The sequence below is a fragment of the Volvox carteri genome (assembly GCF_000143455.1).
Source record: "Volvox carteri f. nagariensis unplaced genomic scaffold VOLCAscaffold_31, whole genome shotgun sequence".
NCBI lineage: Eukaryota > Viridiplantae > Chlorophyta > Chlorophyceae > Chlamydomonadales > Volvocaceae > Volvox > Volvox carteri.
Window position 1 is genome coordinate 136880 of NW_003307574.1, and position 15063 is coordinate 151942.

Consider the following 15063-nt stretch of genomic DNA (forward strand, 5'->3'; position numbering starts at 1 on the left):
AAGAACAGCAGCAGCAGCAGCAGCAGCAGCAGCAGCAGCAACAACAACAGCAACAGCAGCAGCAACAGCAACAACAATAGGATGCTCCTGCTGCTGCTGCTGTAAGAAGCCTACCGGCATATCAATGGATGTGCGTCTGGACCGTTCCGGAGGGCTGAACTGCGTTGGGGGGCAGTTGGACGGGAAGGGCGCGGGTGAGGGAAAGGGGCAGGGCGGGGCGGGGGGCGGCGGGGGGGTTGGGAATGCGTGAGGTGTTCATTTGCCGGGTTGACATGCACGGACATGTCGGTTGGGTGGGGCCGTGGTGACCGTGAAGGTTGGGAGAGGAACGAATGAGACGAACAAGACGAAAGGGACAGGAATGTGTATGTGTGTGTTTGTGTGTGGAGAGAGAACACAATAGCACATCATAGTCCCCCTGTGTTGTCGTGGTTGTGGGAAGTGGGGGGAGAGAGAGAACATGTGTGGCACGATATGGATTTGGCAGGAGCACCGCCGAAGAGCAGCTTGAGTTGTTGATAGATTCTGTTGACGACACAAAGCATCTCTATCGCGGCGGCGCAAGACAGTAGACAACGCAACACACGCCTCCTGCGGCTGTTGTTGTTAAGAGGCACTGAGGTGCAGTTGTTAACCTGGCTTGGCTCCTGTTTGGCTCCATCCAGGAAAGGTTTTCCTCGCTCGCACACTCCATTTGTAGGGGGAAAAGATTCTACAGGCTGAGATTTTGAATTCTAGTGCAGAATCTAGCGGACATGGTTAGGGTGCAGGTTGCAGGTTACATGCGATTGCTGAAGAAGTTTGAAGCTGTAAAAAGCCCTTTGGCGGTTTGTCTGCAACCCGTTCAACGGGTGTTGCATACGTTGTAAGTAAGAGTAATGAAATATAATGTAACGTAATGTAAAATGTCGTCGGCGTCCTCTCGGAAGGTCATATGAGAGCGCCGAGTTGTGGGGAGGAGAGGGGAGGGGAGAGAAAGGGGGCCCGAGTTGCAAGTGTCTTCCCGTGCACTTCAGGAGGGGGTGGCGGAGGGATGGATAGGTGGAAGGATTAATGTGCGTGACGCGACTTAAAATTCGCAGTGTAATAGAATTCACTGTGTGGTGGGTTGGTTCGTTGATTGCTCGCGGCTCTCGCTCGGCGCACAACCCTCCCTTTACTCGTGGTGCTGTTTCCAACCCAGGGAAGTCGCGCAGGTTGACACACAAGAGCTAAGCACGTGACATGGAACTAACGCGTAACGGTGCTTGGCTGACAATGCTGGTGCCGATGGACTACAGCTGCTGCTGCTGCTGCTGCTGACAATGATGATGATGATGATGATGATGATGATTGTGTTGGCATTGTTGGTAATTGAGATGGTAAGATGGTGGTGCTTTCGTAGGCAGCAGCCCGACTCCATAACGTGTATGCCAAATGTCATTAAGCGCTTAAGAAGAGGACAGAAGAAAAAACAGTTGTTTCAGTTAGTTTAGCTGAGAGAGGGAGAGGCAGGGAGGGGATGAATGGGCGTCTTCGTGTCGTGCCCTTGGCTATAATGCTTGGGGGAAGGCAGAAGGCAATGTAAGTATTCGGGGCCCTTTCTAAGGCATAAAGGTTTCCGGTGATCAGAAACCGGTGAACAGAAACGTGTAATAACAATGAAGGGAATGTTTAACGGAGAATGAGCTCAGTACATCTCTCGTTTGCGGCCTTCACCCAACCGCTGATAGGACGGGGGAAGAGACGTCCGACAAAGAAGATGCGATGTACGGCAGGTATACTGGTCGGCTTTTGCCCCTAGATGACGATGATGACGGCGATGATGACCGGCTCCCCTACCCTGGGTAGTTAGGGGGGGTAAGTGTGATGTAAAAACACACCTGCGCCTCTAGACGCAACACGTCGTGCACTATGGAATGTTATACACCCTCGTTACCTTAGGACAAGCCCGGAATGTGGTGTGTTGCGTCATTAAAATATAATTCGTAGACGAGGGGAAAAGCTCCGTTGGCATCCGTTGCCCTCGTCACATAATGTGTCAGAGCTGCTACCGCTGCGGGCTGTGGCGGTGGTTGGTGGCAACGACGGCTCTTGGGAGCTGGTTTTCAGTGGGTGTTAGTCAAAACGTGTTTTTATCTGGAGCATGAGCGTGGGACGAGGCGCGAGCCCCTAGAACGATAAAACCCATCACTCCGACCCTTCCGGGGCTCTCGCTTCAAAGCAATCCCGAAAACATACAACAGAGACTTTGTGTGTCGTAAGGTGAGCACGCCCTTGACAAAGGCGCGACTTAATTACTACCTCAAAAACTGGAGGTTTTCTGAGCATAACGAAAGAAATCCAAGGTTTTCTATGTATTTGTACTCGGTTGAATGTCGTTGGTGCGTACGGCTGGACCGTACAGGGCTAGAGCAAGTCGCAGGAGTGCGACGGAAAGAGTAATTTCGCGAGTTCATATTGTCAGTACTGACAGTTTTCCGCCTCGGCTTCTGCCCATGGCTTTCTTGTTTGGATTAGAACTTGTTGCAATCGCAATGCTGGGCGGTATCTGCATGATGACCGCAAACAACTGAAAATTAGCTGCGAACAGATATAGATGCGCTCACCGCGCAGCTGTCCGCTTTAGAGGAATCGGAGACGGTCAAACAGGCGTTGACCATGGTCGCCTACAACCCGCTTGCGCGAAAGGACAAGAAAAAGCTCACAGGAGCCGTTAGTCAAGCGTATGATATTTACTTGTCGACGTGGCAGCAGCTGGCGGCCGCCGAAGCAGCCCTCACCAATGTGAAGTGAGCATTGGAACCACCCGCCAAGATCCTGGCCACCGATAAGGCCGGCCGCATTAACGAGCGCCCATTTAAGGACCTGGACTTTGTGGGCCACGGCTGGATCGGCAAGGAGCAGAAGGCCCTAAGGCGCGAGAATCAGGAACTCAACTAGGTCTTCCAAGCCTTCCAGAAAGTAAACCGCCAACTTGGGGACGAACGCGACGCGCGACGAGACGACACCCTACCCGAACAGCTGGAGGAGCTGGAAAAGGCCACGAACGACGCGCCTGCTGAGGGTGAGAAGCTGTGCGTGGAGCTTAAAAAGCACCTGCGTAAGGCAATGCCAGTGGGCTGGGATGTTGTGACACCGCGGAAGAGAGCCAGTTGTTACTAGCGGTTAGCAAACGGGTCGAAGCGGAGAAGGCGATGGTAGGAAAATCGGGCAAGTCGTTTGCAGCCAAGCAGCATAATGGGGGAGGTCGGTCGCGTTTTGCAGGCCCCAGCCTCCTGCCCATCCCGCAGCCGAGTTTCGGTACGGGCTCAGGCGGGCGCAGGTCCGATGTGTGCCTGGCTCGCCCCCTCCCAAGGAAGCAAGCACAACTCTCCTGCCTGCAGGTAACCCTCCGTCTGTACGACCCCTAAGCGGTAAGGGAACTACTCAATAAAGCAATCATTGCTTTCTGACTAATAACAATCCACGCCGTACAGTACGTCTTCCAATGCAGCGAAGTTTCAGGTTCCGGGCCGTCTTTTAAGGAGTCCTCTGCGCAGAAGAGCTCTAACGCCCTCGACCAGTGTCAAGCAGTGGCCTAATTCGCTCCTATGTTCTCTCAGTACCGCCGCTGGCACTACTACTGGTCCGAGCCTCCCCTGGTGCCCTGTAACCCTCCCGAGTTATGAAAAGGAAACTTGGAAATGAAGAGAGCTCACTTGTGCGAATTAGCTCGGAATTCTCAACCAGCCAATCAGCGTCAGCACCTCCTGTGTAAGACAATTGAACTCCCTTGAAACTTTTTGACTCCCACGAGTGTTTTGTTTTTGGGCGGGGCCCCAGCGCGAAGCGCCCAGGGGGGCCCCGACCTGTAGGATTGCCCATGTCCGTGTGTGTGTGTGTGTGTGTGTGTCTGTAACGGACCAAACATAATATCTCGCCCGGCTGAAACGCGTTATAGGTACTATACAGCATCCTCTATTGCAAGGTATTTCGCATGTAGCCAACAAAAATTGTAAGAGCGCAAACAAGTTTGGCTGCCTCAATTGACCGAGGCCAAAGTCACATCAACGCCTCTCGCGCTAAATTTCATCCCGAAAGGTACCGCGTATCTCATATTTGAATTCTTAGATGACGGCGTATGATAACTCGAACTCCCAGGCCTTGAGTGTGTAACGGACCAAACATAATATTTCACCCGGCTGAAACGCGTTATCGGTACTATACAGCATTCTCTATTGCAAGGTATCTCGCATGTAGCTAACAAAGACCGTATGAGCACAAACAAGTTTAGCTGCCTCCATTCACCGACCTCAAAAGTCACATCAACGCCTCTCGCGCTAAATTTCATCCCGAAAGCTGCCGCGTATCTCATAATGGAATTCTGAGATGACGGCGTATGATAACTCGAACACCCAGCTTGTGTTACCATTTGCCGGCATGGGCAATCCGACTTGCCACCAGCAGGCCAACATAATTTGCTTTCATTTCTCTATGAAATACACAAGCTGCTTGTTTGTACATTTACTTTGGCCAATGCACGGGGCCTCCGGAGACTTGCGGTGTGCCCCGATGAAGCCCGCGGCTGTGGGGCGGATTGCTGAGGCCGCTGGCGCTTCGGGGATAAACATCACAGACAGCACCGAAATTCACCCAGCTTTCGTTACCATTTGCCCGCACGGGCATTCCGACTTGCGGTCTGCCGCACTGTCCATGCGGCATGCACCCGGGATGGATGCGATTCGCGTGGAGCCCGCAGGCGGTGCTGACGATTCCGCCGGTGCAAGCTTAGCTCTCACACCAACAAAGCAACAAAGCACATCTCCCACTGCGTTGACACTACCCATCAATTGTCACACTTGCCACCCTTGCTACCGGCCTGTACGGATGCAGAGGGGCCCCGCCCTTTTTCCGGCTTCCTTGAAGCCGACACCCAATCTTGTTTCATACATATGGTCATCCACTGCGCACATTCCATGTGCACCTTCAAATATGAGTTTCGAAATGAACGAGTAATTCCTGTTCCTCGACGGCGCTCACATCTCTTCTCCCAGCCGCAGTCCAGGCCATCAGCAGCGAGAGAGGAAACACAGCGCAGTCAAAGGCACATGTCAGCAATAAGGTTGTCCCCAAATCCATGGGCTTACGAGTTTAGGATAGTGCGCCACGAAGGCAAGGTTAACTGATAACCGATATCATGATGGGGCGCCACACACAGCACAAATCCATGAGGCCCGAATGTCTATGAAGACACACTACGTCTACACACACGTGCAGCTAGCAAATGCTGACCGTCATAAAGTCGAGCAAAGCTGCAGCACAAAACCCGCTCGCTTCCAGTGCATCTTCCAAGTTCTGGCACATTCCACTACACACATAGTTTGCTTGCCGTCTGACGGGTACCCGTCTGGCTGGACATCTAGACGCGCATGCTTCCAACCACTCACCAATCGGTCCTTGAACTCCAATACCACACCTTCTGGCAATGGCCTGTTCATCATCCATTCCACTCGTTCGTCTACCTCGTGTAGCCCTTGCGGGGCCTGTTTCCATACGTCGTGCCCCAGAAAACATAGAAAGCGGAGGAGTAGTGTCCTCCATCCGGGCCCTTCGGGATTGAAGAGGGACTCCGCGACCTCCTGTCGCAAAACTTGGTGTGCCATAGTGCGCATAGATACATAGAACCATCCATACATAGATACACACGTACATAGATGCATACATACATACACACATGCATACATAGCCGTGCTGTGTTTCGGCCCTGGGCCCCCGGCTTTTAAGCACACAATGTAATTAACATCATACATAGATACACACATACTAGCGAGCTGACCAGGCATGTAGTCGATCCGGCAGATTCCTTTGGATGCCGGTGGTGGGTGCGGAACCTGAGCGATCCACTGGGAAGTTGACTAGGGTGACTTGATGTGGGTGCCCCGAAATATCGGGAAAGGCAGGGCCTGCCGGGTAGCGGCCGCAGGGTGAAGATATGACCCCCCTGTCCCACACATCATACATACATACACAGATACCTACCTACATACATATATTTAGGGGCCGACATCGCAAACCATGAGTAAAACCCGGAGTGGATTGGGCCGTTCAGGAGGCTGACGACAATCCAACAGCCTGACGCATTTCCTGTTTGTTTGTTCGTTGCTTGTTTGTTTCTCTCTGTCTGTCTGTCTGCCTGCCTAGTTTACATCTTTCTGATTGTCCATCTTTCAGTCTGTCCGTCTAAGTCCGTCCTCCCTGGACAGGCCATATCTATCAGCCCCGCATCCTCCACCAAACCGCTACGATCTGACCCAACAAGGCACCACTCACGCACCCCATGCGCGAATACGAACATGGATGCCCATCCTGACCCCACAAATGAACGAAAACCTTCGTCGGTCGGTCCTGCGCGCGCTCCGCCTAAACCCCCATCTCCCACTCTTACACCCTACATCCCTGCCCTTTCCCTCGGGGGCCGGCCCCGCGCCCCGCGATATGCAACACCCCCAAACTCCCTTGCATCCTAAGACCACGGGCCCCTGTTGTCGCTGTGCACTATTGTCTGCCATTGCTACTGCGGCATGTTGCGGGCCTGCCTCTTCTTCTTGTCCTCTTCTTCCTCTTCGGCGGCGGCGAACCTTATCACTCCTTCCGCTGGCCAGCTCGCTTGCTCTTCTCTGGCTGCCTCGGGCGCGCACCGCCACTGCTGCCGCCGCCGTCGTCACCGGCGGCGGCAGCACAACCGTTGTCCTGCCTCTCCAGCGACGCGACCTTCAGCATCGCCTCCGCCAGCCCTAGTGCCGCCTCCACGTGATCCCTCGACCACTCGACCTCCAGCTGTACGGCATGTACGACACCACCCCAGCTGCTGGCTGATAACGCGCCATCGCCGATGCTGCCGCCGGCGCCACCACTGATCAGGTTCGCTGCCGCCGCGGTCCCACCGGTACCGCTGCCGGTCTTCAGGTCGATTGGCATTTGGATCATGCGCGATGCGCATGTACGACAAACGTAGCGGCCGTCCTGCCGTACGCAGCCGATGGGCTTAACCTTCGAAGTACAAACGAGGCAGGGCGTCGTGGTGTTGGGTTGTGGCGATGGTGGCGGCGGCAGTGGCGGTGTTGCCAGCGGCCCGGGGCCGCGGAGCCCATCCCAAGAAGTCTTCAATGCCGCCGCCGCCGCCGCTGCTGCCATTGCGGCCTCCGCGGCCTCCGCTAGAGCACAGCCGGCAGCGGAAGTGGGCTCCGGCAGGAAACACGGCAGCGGCTGTGGCAGTAGCTGCAACAAATCCTCCGACGGCGGCGGCGGCGGAATCATGAGCTCCCCGACAGGCGCTGGCGGCCGCTGCGCCAGCTGCTGACGTTTCCGGCGCCTCTCACGCCGCTCTAAGCGTCGCCGCCGCCGCCGCAGCTTCTCCAGCTTTTCCAAGTGCGCCTTCTGGCGTGTCTCCCGTCGCGTCTTCATCCGCCGTAGAGCATCACGAGTCAACTTGCCGCCGCCTCCAAGGCTGCCGCCATTGTCATGGCTGCTGCCGCTGTCGTCGCCGCCATGGACGCCACCGTCGCCATCATGGCCTTCACTATCGCCGTCATCAGCGCCGTTGGCGGCGTAGTCGGCATGTTGCTGTTGTGGCGGCGATACCGGTGGCGGCGGGACGGCGGTCACCGCGTACAGCCACAACCACCCTCGGAGTGACGGCACGATGTACGGCCGTGACGGCTCCGTTTCCAGCTCCTGCGCAAGCTCTTGCTCTTGCTGCTGCTGTATCGCCGCCGCGGGTGCTTCTGACGCCGCCGCCGCCGCCGCCACTGCTGCTGCTGCTGCCCCGTTCTGGCCGCTGTCAGGATTGCCGCCAGGCCCAGCCACCGCAAGGTCCGCTTTGACCTTCCGCCTTTCCTCCACCCTCCAGCTGTAGCACGCGTTACATAAGTATGAGCCGGGAGAAGCAGCCGCAGCAGGGAACCACTTACAGGTTTGACTCATCCCGCAGCGCCCACACGCCCTCTCGGCAGTAGCCGTCGCAGCCGCAGCCGACGTCGGCGGTGCCCACAACGGTTGCGGCGGCGGCGGCGGCAGCAATGGCTGCTCCTTGAATTGCTGCGTTGCTGACGCCATTAGCAGCTGCGGTTGCGGGGCCGTACGCGGTCGCCTCGGCACAAGCGGGGCCAGCGGCGACGGCGGAGCAGGCGCAGGCTTCGGAGCCTTCCTCAGGTTCCGTGCTGTAGACGCCATCGCCGCCGCCGCCTGCAGCGGCCGCGGAATTGGCAGCGGCGCCGGCAGCGGAGGCTGCGACGGTGATGGCTCTGTCCGCGGCGGCGGGCCCGCTGCCTCCCCTAACCGCAATCTCTTAGCGACGCAACCCCCGTCCTCCACCGTCCTTGGCAATAAGGCAACACCTCGTACATGGACACCAGCATCCACTCGCGTTGTGCTGTCACCGCCCAACGAGGCGCCCGCAGTGAAAGCGGCGGGAGCGGCCCCGGCGTCGGCGGCAGCAGTGGCGGCGGCAGTGGCGGCGGCGGCCATCTCTGTGACCTTCTGCCCGCCGCCGTCATGATCAACGGTTTCATCTTCCTCTGTCGGGACCCGTCGCCGTTTCCGCCGCCTCGTACTGGATCTCACGCTTGGCCGCGGCTCCGCCGTACGGTCGGCTGAAATGACGGCCTGGGCTGAGGCCGCGACATCGAAGATGGCTGTCGAGGCAGTCGTAACGGCAGCCACACGGTTTATTAACTGATGGACCGCTGCGTGGACACCTCCAGGCGCTGTGGCCTCACCCAGTTTCACGGTGGCCGCCGCTGCAGTCGCCATCACCGTCGCCGCATCCGTCGCCGCTGCGTCTACTGGTGCATCGACATTTGCGACTGTACGAAGAACAGCCGCCGCCGCCGCGACAGCGGCTGAGGTTGACGCCGGGGCTCCCACAAAGCGAGGAGACCTGCGGGCATGCCGCTGGCCGCCAGTGCCGGCGGTGGCTCCGCCGCAACGGCCCGCTGCGTCATCAGCGGTACGGCTGCCGCCGCCAGTAGTGCTATTATCGCTGCGGTTGCCGCCGCCGCTCACCCCGTCGTTACCCGTACCACCGCCCGCGTCCACATGTGTACTGCCGCCGCTACCGCTGCCGCCGATGTCCCTGCCGTCGCCGCCGCCGTCGCCACTGACTCCGCTCCCGTTGCCGCAGCCGCCGGCTGCAGTGCCGCAGCTACCCGTACCGGCACCTGCGCGCAGACCCTCAACGCAGCCTGCATTCTTTCGTCCGCCTTTTCCAGCTCCGTTAACACGCATACTAGGTCTTGAAAGCCGTGCAGCGCCGCCGCCGCCATCTTCGCCGCCACCAGCGGCCCTGGCCGTAGCGCCGTCATCACATCCGCCGCCGCTGCCGCTGCCGGCGTCCCTGCCAGTGCCAGCCGCGGCGCTGAATTCGCCGCGGGCGATGTGCCTCTCAGATCGGGCGTGGGCTGCTTGGACGGTCCGGGACGTTGCTAACGCCGTGGCTGCAGCAGCGCCGCTAGAAGCTGGCGCTAGCACAAGCCGCTGCCTCCGCAGAATTGAGGACTTGGCGTTGGCGTTGGCAGATGGCCGACCAGCAGCCTGGGGAAAAGCCCAGCGCGTTTGCGACTGACCGACGGCGGAAGCCTGTGCGCCTGCAGCGTCCGTGGCCTGGCCAACACATCGCGTAAGTGGATTTGGCGATAGCGATGCACGACCGGACGTTGTCGAGGGAAATATGGGCGCTGGCAGGCGAATCCCAAGGGGCGGCTGTACTTCGCGTGGCGCAAGGCCGTGATCAAACCTGCACGGACGTCGCTGTTGGACGGTCGGCCCATCCGATGTGCGCTGAGTTCCTGTCATGCTGTACCTTTGGAACTGGTGTGGCTAGAAGTCGCAGCGTTGAACGCAGTTCCTAAAATGAAACTTTACAGCAGCAGTCAGGAGCAACCACGACGCACAGAGCGACCGTCCAACCTTGTGGAATTATTTCACTAAAAAAATTATGACGCTCTATACGAGAGTGTTTATGCTCCATGCTGAGGATGATGCGTCCGTTCGTTTCAAGAAGCAAAACTCTGACGATAACGACTTTCTAAATTGCTTTGTTATTGCAACATGTTTGTCTACTTTGACAACGAAATATAGAGCTGTTTCTCGTGTGAAATCATGTAGGATTGGACCAAGGGTACTCGACATGATGTCACCCTTTACAGGAATTTAGCATGACGACCTGCGTCAAGGTCATTCATATAGTTAAGTTACTTATTTTAAAAATTTATAAGCTTTTATCAGCAGAGAACGTTGCGCGCATAGCGACCCACAGGGTCTGAACGGACCCTTGGACGAATCCGATCGTGGGCAAGAGTGTAACAATCGCACTGTAACAATCGCATCTCCAAGAGTGGCTCGAGTCGCTCAATGTCACCAAACAGCTCGTAGGCATTTACCCAGCGAGGGACGAACTTGTCGATCAGCTCCATGTACAGGCAGAGTTCAGCAAGGGGGCAGCGCCTAAGGTCCTCTTAGTGAGGGCTAGGTGGGCTCAATCTCAGGATCAAGCGAGTTTATAAATATAAACAATAATAGTGCTATTATCATAAGAAATGATTTTGATATTGACTATGCCAAATGATTTGGTATCGACGGCAAAGTGCGAGGCAAGAAACGTAGGACAACCATTCGTGACAAAGACTTATATAATCCAACAATTTGGCCACGCCGAACTTACAGTTGATACATAAGTATTTAGTAGTGCATATTAATGGCTTAACGGATTCAATGCGATAGGTTAGGTTGAACCTGACAGTCTATCCGACGCGCCTTGACGACTTGTTTTTGCAAGCGTTTTTCGCCGGCCTGCAAAAAAAGAAATAATCGAGTGGAGGACATGTATAATTTGGCGAGGTGCTCATAGCAATTTGCATCTTCTCCTGGCTCATGCTTTGCCGACATACGCAGGATCGCGCAGTCGAGCACCAATCCAACACGAGGTTCCGGGCCCTTCAGCGGCTGGGGGGGGGGAGGTGCCTGAGCCTAGAAGCCTAACCTTCACAGGGTGCCCACTGCCTGCCCACCTTGCCCTGAACCTCCCTAGAAATGGGCTTCCACGCGCAGAGCGGTTATTCTACCCGGAAAGATTTCCAGTACAATAAGCGGCGGTGTTTGCGGTGCTCGCAAATAGACAGCGAGGTTGCGAATGGAACGTAATTCGACCTACGTTTTCAGAAGTACTGGTTACGGTACTGGTTACGGTGAAGGTGGTTGCTAAGGTTGTATGGGTCCAAGGTGAGATGACGTTTGTTTTGGCGAGAGGGGAATTGCAGGGAGTGTCGTTTTAATAGAGCGGTTTAGGGTGCTTGACAGAGATATGGGGCGCTTTAGTTTTTGGCCAATTTCAGGCCAACCTAGTCCTCATTTGGAGACAGTCGGCGTGTAGGCGCACCGCTTCTCCCACCGGAGACACACCATGATTTCCCCCACCCGGTCCCAGTGCGCCTATTCCTCCTCACTGTCGCTCTCAAATTGCTGCCTTTCGTCCCGCCGAATGTGACAGGTAGGATGAAGGTACCGCCATATGGTGCACAGGGACTTCATCTGTGCCTTCTCCAGCAGCTGGCTGAGGGGCACACCCTGCTGAAAGGCATATTGTAAAGAGCCACGACGAAAACTGTGACTGGTCTCTCCGCCATCCTGACCAGAGGCACTTAGATGGCGCTTGAGACGAGACTCCAAAGCCTCGGTTGTGAGGGGTGCCTCCTTGAAACGGTGTCCATTGGTGTCCAAGGGCCGGAAGAGGTAGTGGGGCAGGGGGATGTTCAAACAGGCAGAGAGGTACAGAGAGGGGGTACTGAGGCGGCAGGCCGCGGCATCGATGGACCTCTCCAATAGTTGACCAGATGCACGGACTCCACGGTAGGTTTTCGTGACCAGCTTTGCAATCTGGATCCGGCAGGTTGCAGGAATTCGGCCATCAGCACCAGGCAGAAGGAGTAGGAAGCCCTGGAAAGGAGTTTGGCTATGATCATGATCATGAAGATCCTACACTTGAAGCTCCCCACAGTCGTGGCCGCACATGCAGGTGCAGCAGAGCAGATCCCGGAAAATGTTTTAGTTTATACCTAAAAAGATGCAGAACATACTTCAGTCATGCAGCAGGGTCATGCGGGGAATGGGAGCCGGGGTGTTGACAGCAGTCCGTCACGAATAGCCACTCAGCACCAGGAATATTATTGTGCACTAAGAAGCACGGCACCCCGCTCAGCATGGCCCCACCGGGGGAGATAACCTTTGTTGTAACCATGGACCAGTAGACTCTCACAAGGATTGACGCAATATGTGACCGCATTGTAAGGACTCCCTCGGTTCAGCAGGTTGAAGGCGGTAGAGAGGTTGGAGATGGCCCCATGCAGAGTGGTAGGGCAGCGCAGACGATCCAGACGGGCCCTTCCTGCGTGAGCACCTTTCCAATGCTCCTCGAAGAAAGTCAGAAGAGACTCCGGGTCACAGTTTAGCAGGTTCATCAAAGGGTGGTGTCGCATCAGCCAGGTATGCAACTCGCCGGATGAGCTCCGAATCTTTTGCCAGCTGTCAGAAGCCCATTGCTGGCATTTGGTACACTAAGCTGTTGAAAGCGCGGGGCTGGGCATTGGGGGAATTCCAGGCCGACCCTGGAGTGAATGAAGAAAGGCGGATAGAGAGGAGGGTGCGGAGCCGGATGCCTCGACTCAGTGAGACACCGCGCTAGCAACCTGTAGAGACAGTGTAAGTCTCGCCGGCTGGAGAGATCCAGGACACCCATCAATAATCCGGACGCACCTCGGAAGCTCCTGCGAGACCTTGCCTAGCTGGGGCGGTCCAGACAAGTCGCACTAGAGGGCCATCGCCGAACCCCGCGGATGACTGGGAATTGCGCAGCATGGTGGGCAAATCGATTTGATTTTTCGTTTTTGGTTAGCCCACCCGCCCACCCAGTGCTCTTTCAGCCAACCATAATTCCATCGATTTGCAAATTTTGGAACCGTTAAACTACCGGTACTTTACACTGTGCTCGGCCCTTTGTCATCGGCGAAGCAGGCGGCACAGGAAGTGTAGCAGTGGAACCTACTCTAGATGCTGCCTTCGTTGCTGGCGTTCGTTGCTGGCGTTCGTGGCTGTTTTGGTTGTGTACGGTGGACGAGCGCTTGGGCTTCGTAATTTGGCAGATTGCCTCACTGATGAACGTGGAAAGGAGAGTGAGTCTGATGTTACGGAACGCTAGGGAGAGGTGATATTGATGTTGCAAGTTAAAACCCTGACAACGAGCAAACCGTAAAGGCATAGCTGCTGTGAGAGAATCAATGTGAGGACCTTAGCATGGGCTCGTGTCACATTTGATAGCTGTGCTAATATTTCGCTGACTATGCCTTGACAGTCGCGCACCAGGAAAAGGCCGGACGTGATTCGGGCACTTTCGCATAGACACCGTAGAGTTGGTTGTATCAGTGCATGTTGATTAAGTGCTCGTCCTGTAGTGCAGTACGGCAAGTGCGGCGCAGGAAGGCGCAGACCAGAACTGGCCAGAGGACAGGGACTGATACTGTAGTTCGTTACAAAGATTAGCTGAGAACAAAGCGCTAAATCCAGACAACGCAAGTTCGCCAGTCAACCGTGCAAGCAAGTGCAAGTCAGAACGTCGTTTGTTGGGGAATAGGGACGTCAAAAATAACAATATACAATACATATGGACCCAGTTTAATAAGGAAGGAAATCAGAGAACACAGCGTTACTGGCACATCGGGCGTCAGTAACAGCGAAGAGATGGCTGAGCGGGATGAAGTGCGCAGCTGAGTCGGAGAAGGTCCGGAGGAGAACGAAGTAATGGCTATGACGAAGGCGATAAGAATGGCACGCGACGGAAACACCCAGAAGGGGATGTTGCTGAGTGGCCTTGGGCCGAAGGCTTAGATGCGTTTAGCTGGAAGGCCAGCACCAGGACTGGGTTGCCTTAGGCCAGTAGCATAGGAAGAGTTTATCCGGAAGGCCAGCCCCAGGGGGTATGCTCTCGCGCGGCGAAGCACCCAGGCTGAGTTGCCTTGGGCCGGTAGACTGGGTCGCGTTTGTCCGGAAGGCCAGCCCCAGCGGGTATGCTCTCGCGCGGCGAAGCACCCAGGCTGAGTTGCCTTGGGCCGGTAGACTGGGTCGCGTTTGTCCGGAAGGCCAGCCCCTGCGGGTATGCTCTCGCGCGGCGAAGCACCCAGGCTGAGTTGCCTTGGGCCGGTAGACTGGGTTGCGTTTGTCCGGAAGGCCAGCCCCTGCGGGTATGCTCTCGCGCGGCGAAGCACCCAGGCTGAGTTGCCTTGGGCCGGTAGACTGGGTCGCGTTTATCCGGAAGGCCAGCCCCTGCGGGTATGCTCTCGCGCGGCGAAGCACCCAGGCTGAGTTGCCTTGGGCCGGTAGACTGGGTCGCGTTTGTCCGGAAGGCCAGCCCCAGCGGGTATGCTCTCGCGCGGCGAAGCACCCAGGCTGAGTTGCCTTGGGCCGGTAGACTGGGTCGCGTTTGTCCGGAAGGCCAGCCCCTGCGGGTATGCTCTCGCGCGGCGAAGCACCCAGGCTGAGTTGCCTTGGGCCGGTAGACTGGGTTGCGTTTGTCCGGAAGGCCAGCCCCTGCGGGTATGCTCTCGCGCGGCGAAGCACCCAGGCTGAGTTGCCTTGGGCCGGTAGACTGGGTCGCGTTTATCCGGAAGGCCAGCCCCTGCGGGTATGCTCTCGCGCGGCGAAGCACCCAGGCTGAGTTGCCTTGGGCCGGTAGACTGGGTCGCGTTTGTCCGGAAGGCCAGCCCCTGCGGGTATGCTCTCGCGCGGCGAAGCACCCAGGCTGAGTTGCCTTGGGCCGGTAGACTGGGTCGCGTTTGTCCGGAAGGCCAGCCCCTGCGGGTATGCTCTCGCGCGGCGAAGCACCCAGGCTGAGTTGCCTTGGGCCGGTAGACTGGGTCGCGTTTGTCCGGAAGGCCAGCCCCAGCGGGTATGCTCTCGCGCGGCGAAGCACCCAGGCTGAGTTGCCTTGGGCCGGTAGACTGGGTCGCGTTTATCCGGAAGGCCAGCCCCTGCGGGTATGCTCTCGCGCGGCGAAGC

General features: G+C 56.8%; 2 protein-coding genes across 2 annotated transcripts in view; one reads left to right on the top strand and one right to left on the bottom strand.

Moving 5' to 3' along the window:
- VOLCADRAFT_93324 (uncharacterized protein) overlaps positions 1–2922 on the top strand; it is a gene marked incomplete at both ends in the record, with an annotated part of 12945 nt that extends 10023 nt beyond the window's left edge. Inside the window, 2 exons of the mRNA XM_002952575.1 lie at positions 2573–2694; positions 2797–2922. Of these exons, the coding sequence (XP_002952621.1) occupies positions 2573–2694; positions 2797–2922 (248 nt within the window). The remainder of the gene's footprint in view (positions 1–2572; positions 2695–2796) is intronic.
- Positions 2923–6603: 3681 nt separating this feature from the next.
- On the bottom strand, positions 6604–10692 carry VOLCADRAFT_93325 (uncharacterized protein; the record flags this gene model as incomplete). The annotated part of the gene is made up of 7 exons (XM_002952644.1): positions 6604–7251; positions 7627–7870; positions 7932–8058; positions 8103–8954; positions 9174–9552; positions 9585–9621; positions 10682–10692. The coding sequence occupies 7 exons, from the start codon at positions 10690–10692 to the stop codon at positions 6604–6606; spliced, it is 2298 nt and encodes a 765-aa protein (XP_002952690.1).
- Positions 10693–15063: the final 4371 nt, after the last annotated feature.